General features: G+C 41.1%; 1 protein-coding gene across 1 annotated transcript; it reads right to left on the bottom strand.

Annotated features, from left to right (window-relative positions):
• Nucleotides 1-15,330: 15,330 nt before the first annotated feature.
• LOC103085270 (NADH-ubiquinone oxidoreductase chain 6) lies at nucleotides 15,331-15,858 on the bottom strand. Its single transcript, XM_007462466.1, has one exon. The coding sequence runs from the start codon at nucleotides 15,856-15,858 to the stop codon at nucleotides 15,331-15,333; it is 528 nt and encodes a 175-aa protein (XP_007462528.1).
• Nucleotides 15,859-16,319: the final 461 nt, after the last annotated feature.

The following is a 16,319-nucleotide window of genomic DNA, read 5'->3' as shown; positions in this document are numbered from 1 at the left end:
TTTTTTTGCTGTACGCGGGCCTCTCACTGTTGTGGCCTCTCCCGTTGTGGAGCACAGGCTCCGGACATGCAGGCTTAGCGGCCATGGCTCACAGGCCCAGCCGCTCTGCGGCATGTGGGATCTTCCCGGACTGGGGCACGAACCCGTGTCCCCTGCATCGGCAGGCAGACTCTCAACCACTGCGCCACCAGGGAAGCCCCACCACCTTATATTTTTTTACATAGGAGAGGCAGAGCACTGGCGAAGGAGTTGTAAAACCACAAATCAACTTGGGACAGGCCACTGGACACTTCTGAGCTTCTGTTTTTTTTCCATCTATACAATGGTAATAGTAATATATAAGAGTTATGTTACTCGAACAAACTATTTTAACATCATAATTGTGAATGGACTAATTATGAATGGAGAGCACAGAAAGGATTATCATCATTATAAAATACCTTGTCTTATATTGGACCCCAGATTTCATTGGAATGATTCTATGTCTGGGGAAGAATGCATTGGCAACCAGTAATGGTCTTGGTAAGAAAATACAGCTGACCCTTGAACAGTATATGTTTGAACTGCATGGGTCCACTTATACATGGATTTATTTTGTCAATAAATATACAGTCCACCCTTTACTCATGGGTTTCACATCCACGGATTCAACCAAGTGCAGCTAACTGAGGATCAAAATTTCTATCCTTGGTTCATTGAATCTTCCAATGCAAAACCTGAGACCACAGAGGGCCAGCTGTCCTAGGAGTGGATGCTTGTGAACACTAAGACTTCATCACTAATACAGGAGACACTGTAGCAGGTCTAGCCATTTCTTACAGCAGTTTGCTTCCTCCAAATTCCTCTATGTCTCTTTTAAAACTTGGGGTTCTGGTGGCCACGTTCTCTAAACCCTAAACCAGGATATGTAATCTGACCTGGGACTTTTGTTCTGTGATCAAGTATAAGAGACATTTTGTGGGACATACTGTATAGCACAGGGAACTATACTCAATATCTTGTAATAACATATAATGGAAAAGAATCTGAAAAAGAATATACAGGGTGAGAGGGAGGGAGATGCAAGAGGGAAGAGATATGGGGACATATGTATATGTATAACTGATTCACTTTTTTATAAAGCAGAAACTAACACACCATTGTAAAGCAATTATACTCTAATAAAGATGTTAAGAAAAAAGAATATACATATATATGTGTATGTATAACTGAATCACTTTGCTGTACACTTGAAATTAACACAACATTGTAGATTAACTATACTTTGACTTTTAAAAAAGAGACATTTTGTAAGCTATATTGTGGACACCAAATTACTGGAATTTCTGGGACTTTTTTTCATGGGCGAGAATCAGAATATTTGAAATCTAGAAAGTCCCTGATAATCAAGGATTTATGGACATGATGCTTATGACAGTTAATCCACAAATGCCAAGTTTTTAGAAGCAGAGTTCAACTTTAAATGCAGAAAAATCATCTGCAACTTGGTTAATACCAGCTTTAATGAGGCAAATGTGCTTTCTATCTAGTAAATTAAAATGAAGAGAAAAAGGCAGAAAAGCAAACACCCCTTTATCATCAAGTGATGATCTCAGAATTTCCTTTTGAATCCTGTGACCCAGTGAAGACATTGCTCCCCTTTCTGATTTGCCTTAGTTTAAAAAAAGAGGTCTGAGGTGAGAGGTGGGGAGGAATAGGGCAGGAATTATTAAAAAGGTAAAAAGTCTGTACTGTAGGGCTTCCCTGGTGGCGCAGTGGTTGAGAGTCCGCCTGCCGATGCAGGGGATACGGGTTCGTGCCCCGGTCTGGGAGGATCCCACATGCCGTGGAGCGGCTGGGCCCGTGAGCCATGGCCGTTGAGCCTGCTCGTCCGGAGCCTGTGCTCCACAACGGGAGAGGCCACGACAGTGAGAGGCCCACATACCACAAAAAAAAAAAAAAAAAAGTCTGTACTGTAACTATACAGATCAAATATTATGGAACATTCTACATGAATGATTACTGTTATTCTTAGTTTGTTAAAAACTTTGCAAATTTTGGTTTTGAATGGGATTTGGGTTTATCCGATTTAGTAGGAGTAAAGGCAGGGAGGGGAAAGAGAGTTGGAAATTATATTTTAGCAAAAGCATGGAAGAAGAAAGGGATAGTGTTTGCATGCAAAATTTAGCTTCCTAGTAATCAAGGCAAAGAGGAAAATATGATGAGTTACGCAACTTCTTTCTTCTAGTAGAAGCAAACAGGCCAGTTACTCAGGAGACACAAACCTATTCTGACACTGAGCTCTGAAAATAATTTGTCACACAGGTTTTTGTATAAAGGACCTTGAACAATTTCATGGATGGTATTTTCCAGTTAGGAGATTTACAGACATTTGAGAGCTGAGCTGTTAAGGAAATGCTGTTTCATGCAGGATAGGAAAGACAGAATCTTTTTCTCTCTCTCCCTCTCACCTCCCCCCAAACGGCCCCCACCCAAACACTTACATCCTAGTCCAAGCACACGTGCCTTCAAAGGGCATGCAGCCCAGATGCTGCACGGCCATCGAGAAGCCACAATTAACGTCATTACTCACGGCTTTTCAGGGAGGTGATAAGAGGTATACTCCCTTTGAAGCTGGCATAACCATTCATCCTGTCCCAGCAGCCCGCATACCGAAAGTGGGATTTGTAGCAGCTGTTTTATTCTGCTGCCTGTTCTGCCATTCTTTCTCCCATAGAGGAGTTAAGAAAGAATAAAAGGTAGGGGAGAAAGTTGCACACATTATCTCTTTCACCCAGCAAGGTTTGTGGTTAGCGTCATTCTTGGCCTGAAGGAGAGATCTGAATCTCCATGCTGTGATCCTAAGGGGCAGAAAGGTGATGGCAGATATAGATGAAAACAGTAGGTTCCCTGAGCTCTTGGTGTCATAGAACGTGACAACTCCATAGAGAGAGAGGTGAGAGTCAGAGCACAGAGGAATGCGTTTCTCAGAATGCTACCCTCTGCGCTTGACTGCTTATTAAAGACCCATCAAAACAAAAACCTGAACAGGATGCTAACTGGTGCTTTGGTGGATTAACACTGGGCTGGATCCCACATTCTGAGATTTCAAAGTTCCTTTGAAGTTAGCATATTAGGAAATCACATTGCAAATCGTACCACTGTAAATTTTAGATGTTTCCTGAAAGCTCTGTGATGGAAGAAGGGTTGACTCATTCTTTAGGATTTAAAAAGGGGGAGAAAGAAGTCTTTTTCACGACAAATGCAAAAGTAATAATACCCCCCAATGAATGAAAACAAGAACATGGAAGTCTCGTGGATTTGCCAAAGGCGATTTTTTTCTTCTAAAGATTCAGTTCCTTTCAGAAGTTCATAACATTTCTGTTTCCTTAATGTGGCCCTACATCTTAATCGTCTTAACATTAGGGTAATTTCTTTAAAATATTCAAATGCGACTCATCATTAAAGTAGCCATTATCATCCTTGACTTTGTTAATGTTACTTTAGTGGCTTCTCAGTCTGAGGGACCTGAAGTCCTCAGTAGAAGGAATTAGTTTTCTGCTTCCTCTTAGGATCACTCAAGTTGACTTGGGGATTAGGCTGTGTGAGGCCTGGAGGACACAAGGTGAGCGACAGTGTACTGTCCTCAAGGAATCAGATCCTGATTCCTGCCACAAACTGGAAGTTACGGCTTTCCAGGCATGAATGCGGAACACGTACCGAGTTCCTGGAGGAGGCTTCTTTACATCAGTGCTTCTTAGAAAAGCTAAAAACAAATCACACAAAAATAAAGAAAATATCACACTCATTAAAGAGTACGTAAGAGAAATGCACTGCTATTTAAAGGTAGTTGTAGCATTTGATGTAGATCTAATGACTTTCCTGTTATTACATCTGTGTATATTTATACCTATCTCAGCACAGAAACATGCATCACCACTGATGCCTTGAAAGTAGCCGAGGTTATGGTGTGGGGGATGAACACGAAATTTAACTACAAGATGAAGCTTCTTGAAAGGTCAGTGGGGTGGAGAATGGTAATTGTTCCAGCTGAGCAACTCTCCACAATACATTTTTGATGCAATGACTAATTATTGTGATTATTTTCATCAGCGAAGTCTCCATTAGAGCTAAACACATTCATTTCCTCTTTTCCTCCTCAAAAGTATTTCAAGCTTTGGAGGAATTCCATATGTTTTCTACCTATACTTAGGAAGTGTGCTCTCGTACGTTTCCACAAATGGTGAACTACCTTTCTTCCTGCTGCTCTGCTGCCTATGAGGCAGTAGTTTTCTCTTCTTTGTGTCTATTCTAGAAAGCCAAATGGAGCTGAATGAGAACAATTAGCACCTAAGTTGATAAAATTCTCATCTGACCTTTAGAGACCCCTGGGCTCACAGCCTGTAGCCAATAAGCTACAGTTGAACATAATGAGCTGACACATCATTGCAATAAAAGGGAGTAGTAAGTGTAGAAACTGTAGGTCTTTAAAAAATTAATTTTAGCCCCTAAAAAATTACTGTCTACAGTTTTACAGATTTATATCAAATATGGCCTCTTTACTGAGCATTTTTCCAAAGAACTTGTAAAAGAGAGTGTGGTTTTGGAGCTGACACATCTGCGTGGTGGGAAGGATGAAAGATTAACAGAATAATTAAATATAAAAGATCACTTATAACACCATCATCATAATAATGTATTAAATTCCTATAATGTCTTAGACTATTTTTTTTTGGCCACACTGCACGGCATGCAGGATCCTAGTTCCCTGACCAGGGATTGAACCCGGGCCCCCTACAGTAGAAGCTCGGAGTCCTAACCACTGGACCGCCAGAGAACTCCCTGTCTTAGACTTTTCAAAGGGTTTTCACACATATTCTTTTTTTTTTTTTTTTTTTTTTGTGGTACGTGGGCCTCTCACTGTTGTGGCCTCTCCCATTGCGGAGCACAGGCTCCGAATGCGCAGGCTCAGCGGCCATGGCTCACAGGCCTAGCCGCTCCGCGGCACGCGGGATCCTCCCGGACCGGGGCACGAACCCGTGTTCCCTGCCTTGGCAGACGGACGCTCAACCACTGCGCCACCAGGGAAGCCCCCACACACATATTCTTGTTTGCTCTTTGTGGACCTGGGCATGACACACTTATTGAACTTGAAACTAAAGAGCATAGATGAAAAGCATACTTCTCAAGACATGACCTGGGAAGAACAGTCCAGTTTTCCAGATGGTGAGATGTCTACACTACCATTAAGACAAACATTAAGACTGGGCCTTCAGAAGCAAAATGGAGAAGAGATTTAGGGGAATATATTAACCAGATTGTCATATTCCTTCTCCTTCCAGCTCATTCCCAAATTGTAATTAAGGAAAAAACTGTCTTGGCCTGTCTTGTTTGAATTCATGTTGTTGTTGAATTCATCTGCTTTGTTTGAATTCATGGTATAATTGTCAGCTATTTATTTGCTCAGGCAACTAGGTGGTTAATTTGATTTTTCAGTCTCTGAACAAAATCTCTGATAGTTTAAAATGCCTGATGAGTGGAAGATATTGAGACCACCCTTCTTTTCACATGGATGACTTCTGAGAATGATCATGCACAGGAATCAAACTTCATTTCAGTTTGCTAAAGTCAATTTAAATAAATCTAAGCACAATACATTCATTTGGCCAATGATTTTAAAATTCAGAATCCCAGAATTTATAAACTTATTTTGTAGCTAGCAGCCTTAAACGTGTTTTTAATAGTTTGTTGTTTCTCTTGGTTTTTTAATTTTTATTTTATTTTATTTTTGGCCGTGTGGCACATCTTGAGGGATCTTAGTTCCCCAACCAGGGATCAAACCCATGCCCACAGCAGTGAAAGCATGGAGTCCTACACTGGACCACCAGGGAATACCTAGAACTCCAGAATTTTATAACAGTGGGACAGGGTGGAAAATCAGTAACAGAGGGATGTTAAGATATCTGTCCTTTCAATGAAAACATGTGAGAGTAGACAAAGAATTTATGAGTATAGATTTCAGAAAGTTTGGTTTAAAATTGTGCTGGAACATGCTAATATCTTAGGGAAGACTATAAATGTCAGTGTATTTTATATTGTCTTCACTCATAATAGCTCTCCTTATACTCAAATTATGGTTATTTATTACTTAACAAATTGTAGTGTTTAAATGTCTTCAGCCTTATCTAGAGATATAACAAGGAGTTTTCCTTTCAGGCATTTTGGAAACAGTCCAGAAATAGACTCTTCATCTTTGACTGCATAACATGTCTTAATGGAATAGTTATAATAGTAATTATTCACATTTATTGTATTTTCCTTAAAGATGCTTTAAATGCATATTTTACATTTCATTACGTCATAATGTGGCATCATAAACTGAAACATGAAACCACTTTGTGTTACAGCACAAGTACTAAATATCCCTATAAAATGGGAAACTCTCTTTATTTATTTACTTTTAAAAAATATTTATTTTGGCCGCGCCAGGTCTTAGTTGTGGCACATGAGATCTTCGTTGTGGCATGCAGGATCTTTCAGTTGTGGCATGCGGACTCTTAATTGCGGCATGCATGTGCAATCTAGTTCCATGACCAGGGATCGAACCCCCGTTCCCTGCATTGGGAGCACGGAGTCTTACCCACTGGACCACCAGGGAAGTCCCAGGGAGATTCTCTTTAAACGGCACCTTCTGAAGAACTATTTTTCTACATCTCTCTAGGTACTGCATTTCATAACTCGACTCTTTTCAATTTTAACAATAATTGGCTTTGCATAAAATCTTAAAGTTGGGAGGTCTATCTGTTGAGAGGACTGCTTTCAGCTACCAGCAGTGAAAAACTTGACAAACAGTAGCTTAAAAAAGTAAGAGGTGGGCTTCCCTGGTGCGCGGTGGTTGGGAGTCCGCCTGCCGATGCAGGGGGCATGGGTTCGTGCCCCGGTCCGGGAGGATCCCACGTGCCGTGGAGCGGCTGGGCCCGTGGGCCATGGCCTCTGGGCCTGTGTGTCCAGAGCCTGTGCTCCACAGCGGGAAAGGCCACAGCGGTGAGAGGCCCGTGTACCGCAAAAAAAGAAAAAAAGTAAGAGGTTTATTGGGCTCTGACAACTTTTGTTCATCCTCTTTAGCAAATGACCTTTGTCTTCATTACCATAACATGACCACTGTACCTCAGGCCTCCCCTCTGCACTCCAGATCAGAAGAGGAGGGGTGGGTGAAGGGCAACAGTCAAGAGGCCTTACTGGTAAGCCAGCTGAGTCTGTCTCTGTTTTCCTTTTTAATTGAGATATAATTCACATACAATAAAATTCACCCCTTTAAAGTGTAAAATTCAATGTTTTTTTAGTATACTTACAAGGTTGTGCAATCATCACCATTATCCATTTCCAGAACATTTCCATCATTCCAAAGAGAAACCCATACTCATCTAGCAGCCAGTCCCCATTCCCCCTCTCCCTTCACAAAGCCCCTGGCAACCACTACCTACTTTTTGTCTCTATGCCTATTCCGGACATTTTGTATAAACGAAACCATACCATGTGCGGCCGTTTGCGTCTGGCTCCCTCTGTGTCTGGCTTCTTTCACTTAGCATAATATTTTCAAGCTTCATCCACTGAATGGAAGTATCGGTACTTCACTCCTTTTTATGACTGAATAATATCACATTAGATGGATATAACACGTTGGTATATGGACATTTAGATTGTTTCCACTTTGGGGCTATTATGAATAATGCTGCTGACAGGACTAAAAAGCACTAACAGGCATTGTCCCCTAGCTAATTCATCATTAGATATTGTCCTTCATAATACCTACTATGTAGTCGCACACTTTCGCTCTGTGCTGTCAATGGGAGCTGTTTTCGCTATCATAGGTGGATTTGTACACTGATTCCCACTATTCTCAGGATATACCCTCAACTCAACATGAGCAAAAATTCACTTTGCAATCATATTTGTGGGTGTCAACATAACCTTCTTCCCACAACATTTTTGTTTTTGTTTTTGCAGTACGCGGGCCTCTCACTGTTGTGGCCTCTCCCGTTGCGGAGCACAGGCTCCAGACGCGCAGGCTCAGCGGCCATGGCTCACGGGCGCAGCCGCTCCGCGGCATGTGGGATCTTTCCGGACCGGGGCACGAACTCAAGTCCCCTGCATCAGCAGGTGGATTCTCAACCACTGAGCCACCAGGGAAGCCCCCCACAACATTTTTTAGGCTTATCTGGCATGCCTCAACGATACTCCAACTACCCAGATGCCTATACAACATGAAATACTATTTCATCAATAGGCTCATTCATCTCATTAACAGAAGTCATGCTGATAATCTTCATTATCTGAGAATCATTTACATCCAAACGAGAAGTACTAACAGTAGAACTCACTACTACACATTTAGAGTGACTAAATGGATGTCCTCCACCATACCATACACTTGAAGAGCCAACTTATATCAATCTAAAGTAGCCAAGAAAGGAAGGAGTCGAACCCTCTTCTGTTGGTTTCAAGCCAACATCATAGCTGCTATGTCTTTCTCCGTGAACGAGGTATTAGTACCATTTTATATAACTTTGTTGAAGTTAAGTCACAGGTGGAAATCTTGTATATCTCTATGGCATACCCCTTCCAACTAGGTTTTCAAGATGCAACATCACCCATCACAGAAGACCTACTACACTTTCACAACCACACACTAATAATTGTTTTCTTAATTAGCTCCCTGGTTCTTTACGTTACTGTACTAATGCTAACAGCTAAGCTACACATACTAGCACGATAGACGCACAAGAAGTAGAAACTATTTGGACTATCTTACCAGCCATTATCTTGATCTTAATTGCCCTGCCATCACTACAAATCCTTTACATAATAGATGAAATTTATAATCCCTCTCTTACTGTAAAAACTATGGGTTACCAATGATACTAAAGCTATGAATATACTGACTACGAAGACCTAAATTTTGACTCCTATATAATCCCAACATCAGACCTAAAACCAGGGGAATCACGACTGCTAGAAGTAGACAACTGAGTATTTTTGCCCATAGAGATAACAATCCGAATGCTAATCTCCTCTGAAGATGTACTGCCCTCATAAGCCGTACCTTCCTTAGGCCTAAAAATGGATGCAATCCCAGGACACCTAAATCAAACAACCCTAATATCAACACGACCAGGCTTATATTACGGACAGTGTTCAGAGATCTGTGGGTCAAACCATAGCTTCATGCCAATTGTCCTTGAGTTAGTGCCTCTAAAATACTTTGAAAAATGATGCGCATCTATGCTATAAGCTCATTAAGAAGCTAGGTTAGCGTTAACCTTTTAAGTTCAAGACTGAGAGCTAAAATTCTCCCTAATGATATGCCACAACTAGATATATCAACATGATATTACCATTTCATCTATATTTCTAACACTATTTATTATATTTCAACTAAACGTCTCAAAACATATCTACTACCCCAACCCAGAGTCAACACTCACTAAAGTGCAAAAACAACCTACCCCTTGAGAGACAGTATGAATGAAAATTTATTTGCCCCTTTCGTGACCCCAACAATAATAGGCCTCCCCGTAGTCATTCTAATTATTATATTCCCAAGTATTTTATTTCCAACATCAAAACGACTAATTAACAATCACATAATTTCCCTTCAACAATGGCTAATCCAGTTTACATCAAAACAAACAATAAGCATCCATAATCATAAAGAACAGACTTGATCACTAATACTAATATCGCTCATTCAATTTATTGGGTCAACCAACCTTCTTGGACTACTGCCCCACTCATTTACACCCTCCATGCAGCTCTCAGTGAATGTGGGAATAGCAGTTCCCCTATGAGCCAGTACCGTGGTTATAGGTCTCCGCAACAAAAGCATCTCTAGCTCACTTCCTACCATAAGGCACGCCCATCCCCCTCATCCCCATGCTAGTAATTATCGAAACTATCAGCCTATTCATCCAACCAGTAGCACTAGCTGTGCAACTAACGGCCAATATTACAGCAGGTCATTTATTAATATATCTAATCGGAGAAACAACTTTAGTGCTAATAAGCAGCAGCACATTCACGGCTCTCATTACATTCATTATTCTCACCCTACTCACTATCCTCGAATTCGCCGCCACTATAGTTCAATCCTATGTGTTTACCCTCTTAGGAAGCTTATATCTGCATAACAACACATAATGACCCACCAAACCCGCACGTACCACATAGTAAATCCTAGTCCTTGGCCCCCTACCGGAGCCCTTTCAGCCCTCCTCATAACATCAGGCCTAATCATATGATTCCACTTCAACTCAATAATTCTACTAATACTAGGCCTACTAACTAACACTCTAACAATATATCAGTGATGACAAGTCGTTATTCAAGAAAGCACTATCCAAGGCCACCACACACCAACCGTCCCAAAGGGACTTCGATACGGAATAATCTTATTTATCGTCTCAGAAGTCCTCTTTTTTTTTTTTTTTTTTTTTGCGGCACTCGGGCCTCTCCCTGCTGTGGCCTCTCCCGCCACGGAGCACAGGCTCTGGACGCGCAGGCTCAGCGGCCATGGCTCACGGGCCCAGCCGCTCCACGGCATGTGGGATCTTCCCGGACCGGGGCACGAACCCGTGTCCCCTGCAACGGCAGGTGGACTCTCAACCACTGCGCCACCAGGGAAGCCCAGAAGTCCTCTTTTTTACCCACTTCTTTTGAGCCTTCTATCACTCAAACCTCACCCCTACCCCTGAGTTAGGCGGGTGTTGGCCACCAACAGGCATTCGCCCTCTAAACCCCCTAGAGGTACTGCTTCTCAACACTTCCGTGCTATTGGCCTCTGGCGTGTCCATCACTTGGGCCCATCACAGACTTATGGAAGGAAATAGTAAGTGCACACTTCAAACCCTCTTTATTACAATTACTCTTGGTGTCTATATTTTACATTCCTACAAGCCTCAGAGTATTACGAAGCCCCATTTACGATCTCAGATGGGGTCTATGGATCGACTTTCTTTGTGGCCACAGGATTCCACGGACTGCGTGTAATCATTGGGTCTACCTTCCTTGTTGTTTGTTTCCTGCGCCAATTAAAATTCCACTTCACATCCAACCACCACTTCGGCTTTGAAGCCGCTGATTGATACTGACATTCTGTAGATGTTGTATGATTATTCCTTTACGTATCTATCTATTGATGAGGATCATAGTTCTTTTAGTATTAATTGGTGCAACTGACTTCCAATCCGTTAGTTTTGGTACACCCTGAAAAAAGAATAATAAACCTAATACTGACCCTATTAACAAATACAACAGTAGCCTCATTACTCGTACTCATCGCCTTCTGACTTCCTCAACTATACACTCATGCAGAAAAAACAAGCCCTTACGAATGAGGATTTGACCCTACAGGATCCGCCCGCCTACCTTTTTCCATAAAATTTTTCCTAGTAGCAATCACGTTCCTCCTTTTTGACCTAGAAATTGCTCTCCTACTACCCCTCCCCTGAGCAACTCAAACAAAAAACCTAAAAACAATACTCACCATGGCTTTACTTTTAATTTCCTTATTGGCAATTAGACTGGCCCACCAGTGAACTCGAAAGGGACTGGGGTGAGCTGAATATGGTATTTAGTTTAAAACAAAATAAACGACTTTGACTCATTAGATTATGATTAGACTCATAATTACCAAGTGTCTTTAGTACATACAAACATTATCATAGCTCTCACTATATCCTTCATAGGGTTACTAATATATCAATCCCACCTAATATCCTCACAACTATGTCTAAAAGGCATAATATTATCACTATTTATCCTGGCGGCCCTGGCAATCTTAAATTCACATTTTACTTTAGCCAGCATAATACCAATCATCTTGCTGGTGTTCGCAGCCTGCAAAGCAGCACTTGGGCTAGCCTTACTAGTAATAGTATCAAATATCTATGGCACTGATTACGTACAAAACCTCAACCTTCTCCAATGCTAAAATTCATCATCCCCACAATCATACTAATACCCCTAACTTGATTATCAAAAAGTAATATAGTCTGAATTAACTCCACAACCTACAGCCTACTAATTAGTCTCACAAGCCTACTTCTTCTTAACCAATTCAACGATCATAGCCTTAACTTCTCATTAATATTCTTCTCCGACTCCCTGTCCGCACTATTATTAATCCTAACAATGTGGCTCCTCCCCCTAATACTAATAGCTAGTCAGTCTCACCTACTCAAAGAACCACTAATCTGAAAAAAATCATATATCACAATACTAATCACATTACAAACATTTCTAATCATAACATTCACCGCCACAGAACAAATTCTACTTTACATTATATCTGAGGCTACACTAGCTCCTACCCTTATTATCATCACCTGCTGAGGTAACCAAACAGAACGCTTTAATGCAGGACTCTACTTGTTATGCTACACACTAGTCGGATCCCTCCCACTGCTAGTGGCATTAGTATATATATAAAATTCCACGGGCTCTCTGAATTTTCTAGTACTTGAGTGTTGAGCCCAGCCACTATCCAACTCCTGCACCAACGTCTTTATATGACTGGCCTGCACGATAGCCTCTGTAGTAAAAATACCCCTCTACGGCCTCCACCTCTGACTACCCAAAGCACACGTAGAGGCTCGCACTGCAGGTTCTATAGTCCTCGCAGCCGTATTACTAAAACTCGGGGACTACAGTATGCTACGAATCACGTCAATACTCAACACCCTAACAGAATTCAGAGCGTACCCTTTCCTCACGCTCTCTCTGTGAGGAATAATCATAACCAGTTCTATCTAGCTACGTCAAACAGACCTAAAATCACTCATTGCCTACTCTTCAGTCAGCCACACGGCACTCGTTATTGCAGCTATCCTCTTTCAAACCCCTTGAAGCTACATAGGGGCTACCGCCCTAATAATCGCCCACGGCCTCACATCATCTATATTATTCTGCCTAGCAAACTCAAACTATGAATGAATTCATAGCTGAACTATAATCCTAGCCTGAGGCCTACAAATTCTTCTCCCACTAATAGCCACTTGATGATTGCTAGCAAGCCTGACAAACCTGGCCCTGCCCCCTACTATCAATCTAATCGGAGAGCTGTTCATAGTCATATCAACTTTCTCAGGATCAAACCTCACTATCATCTTAATAGGAACTAACATTGTAATTACAGCCCTATACTCTATGTACATACTAATCACAGCACAACACGGTAAATGTACGCACCACATCAATAATATTATGCCCTCCTTCACACGACAAAATGCCCTTATAGCCCTCCACATCCTACCACTCCTACTCCTGTCACTAAATCCTAAAATCATCCTGGGCCCCCTATACTGTAAATATAGTTTTAAAAAAAACACTAGACTGTGAATCTAGCAACGGAAGACTAAAACTTCTTATTTACAGAGAAAGTATTGCAAGAACTGCTAATTCATGCCCCCATGCCTAGTAGTATGGCTTTTTCAGACTTTTAAAGGATAGTAGTTATCCATTAGTCTCAGGAACCAAAAAATTGGTGCAACTCCAAATAAAAGTAATAAACCTGTTCTCTTCTTTTGCCTCAGTCACATTACTAATACTAATTATCCCGATTATAATAACTAACACAAACTTCTACAAAAGTGATAAATACCCATCATATGTAAAAAGTACTGTTTCATGTGCTTTTATTACCAGCCTAATCCCAATGATAATATTCCTTCACACAGGCCAAGAAATAATCATTTTAAACTGATGTTGGATCACCATCCAAACCCTTAAATTAACGCTCAGCTTCCAAATAAATTACTTCTCAATAATATTTGTACCAGTAGCATTGTTTATTACATGGTCTATCATAGAATTCTCAATATGATACATACATTTAGACCTTACATTAATCAGTTCTTCAAATACCTACTCCTCTTCCTCATTACCATACTAATCCTTGTTACTGCTAACAATCTCTTCCAGCTTTTCATTGGATGGGAGGGGGTTGGAATCATATCTTTCTTACTCATCGGGTAATGATATGGACGAACAGACACAAACATAGCTGCCCTCCAAGCAATCTTATATAACCTCATCAGGGATATCAGATTCATTATATCAACAGCATGATTTCTATCCAACTCAAACGCATGAGACCTACAACAACTTTTTATACTCGACCTAAACTCTTTAAACCTCCCCCTTACAGGACTTGTATTAGCCGTAGCCAGAAAATCAGCTCAATTTGGACTTCACCCCTGACTCCCCTCAGCAATAGAAGATCCCACCCCCGTAACAGCCCTACTCCACTCAAGCACAATAGTCATAGCAGGGGTCTTCCTACTTACCCGATTTTACCCCCAACAGAAAACAATAAAGTTATTCAAAAAATAACGTCATGCCTGGGAGCCCTTACCACTCCATTCATAGCTATATGTGCTCTCACCCAAAATGATATTTAAAAAATTATCGCTTTCTCTACCTCAAGCCAATTAGGTCTAATGATTGTAACTATAGGCATCAACCAGCCCTATCTAGCATTCTTACACATTTGCTCACATGCTTTCTTTAAAGCCATACTATTCATGTGCTCCAGATCTATTATCCACAACTTAAACAACGAACAAGATATTCAAAAAATAGGAGGCCTATTCAAGACCTTACCCTTTACCGCAACAGCCATTATCATTGGGTGCCTAGCACTGACAGGAGTGCTTTCCTCACCGGTTTTTATTCTAAAGACCTAATCATTGAAACCGCCAACACGTCTTATACCAACGCCTGAGCCCTATTAATAACTCTGTCACCTCCCTCACAGCCATCTACAGCAGTCTCATTATCTTCTTTGCACTACTGGGACAACCCCACTCCTCCCCCTCAGCTCCTATCAGTGAAAACAACCCCCTCCTAACTAGCTGTATCAAACGCCTACTAATCGGAAGTATCTTTGCTGGATTCATCATCTCCAACAGCGTTCTCCCAACAACCATCCCCCTAATAACCATACCTCTGCACTTAAAACTAACTGCCTTTATAGTAACAACTCTGGGCTTCGTGCTAGCACTTGAAATTAACCTCAACACACAAAATATACCTACTCCTCAAGCTCCTTTAAATTCTCTACTCTCCTAGGATATTGCCCCACCATTATACACCACCTACCCCCTTATCTAAACCTATTAATGAGCCAAAAATTAGCATCCTCTATCCTAGACTTAATCTGATTAGAAACTATCTTACCAAAAACCACATCCCTCATTCAACTAAAATCCTCCACGCTAATCTCAAACCAAAAAGGTCTTATTAAACTACACTTCCTATCATTTCTCATCACACTCACCCTTAGCATACTTTTATTTAATTACCCCGAGTAATCTCCATGATAACCACAACACCAATAAACAATGACCAACCAGTAACAATCACTAACCAAGTACCATAACTATATAAGGCTGCAATCCCTATAGCCTCCTCACTAAAAAAACCAGAATCACCGGTATCATAAATAACCCAATCCCCCAACCCTTTGAACTTAAACACAATTTCCACCTCCTCATCCTTCAAAATATAAAATACCATTAAAAACTCTACTATTAACCCTAAAAGAAACACCCCCAAAACAACCTTATTAGAAACCCAAACCTCAGGATACTGCTCAGTGGCTATAGCCATTGTATAACAAAACACGACTAACATTCCCCCTAAATAAATCAAAAACACTATCAGCCCTAAAAATGAACCACCAAAATTCAACACAATCCCACATCCAGCACCACCGCTCACAATCAACCCTAAACCCCCATAAATAGGCAAAGGTTTTGAAGAAACTCCCACAAACCTAATCACAAAAATAATACTTAAAATAAATACAATGTATGTCATCATTATTCTCACGTGGACTCCAACCATGACCAATGACATGAAAAATCATCGGTGTCGTTCAACTATAAGAATGACCAATGACCAACTATAACCAATGACCAACATCCAAAAAAAACCACCCGCTGATGAAGATCGTCAACAACACATTCACTGACCTCCCAACCCCGTCAAACATCTCGTCATGATGAAACTTTGGCTCTTTACTAGGCATCTGCCTGATCCTACAAATCCTAACAGGCCTATTCCTAGTGATACACTACACACCAGACACAACAACTGCCTTCTCATCAGTAACACACATCTGATGAGACGTCAACTATGCATGAATTATTTCATATATACATGCAAACAGAGCTTCCATATTCTTTATCTGCCCCTACACTCACGTAGGATGTGATCTGTACTATGGGTCCTACACCTTTCAAGAAACATGAAACATTGGAACCATCCTACTACTTACAGTT

This window comes from Lipotes vexillifer, unplaced genomic scaffold (genome assembly GCF_000442215.2).
Source record: "Lipotes vexillifer unplaced genomic scaffold, Lipotes_vexillifer_v1.1 scaffold1029, whole genome shotgun sequence".
In the NCBI taxonomy this organism is placed as follows: Eukaryota; Metazoa; Chordata; class Mammalia; order Artiodactyla; family Lipotidae; genus Lipotes; species Lipotes vexillifer.
The sequence above is the reverse complement of the archived record's forward strand: the minus strand, read 5'-3'. Positions and strand labels throughout refer to the sequence as shown.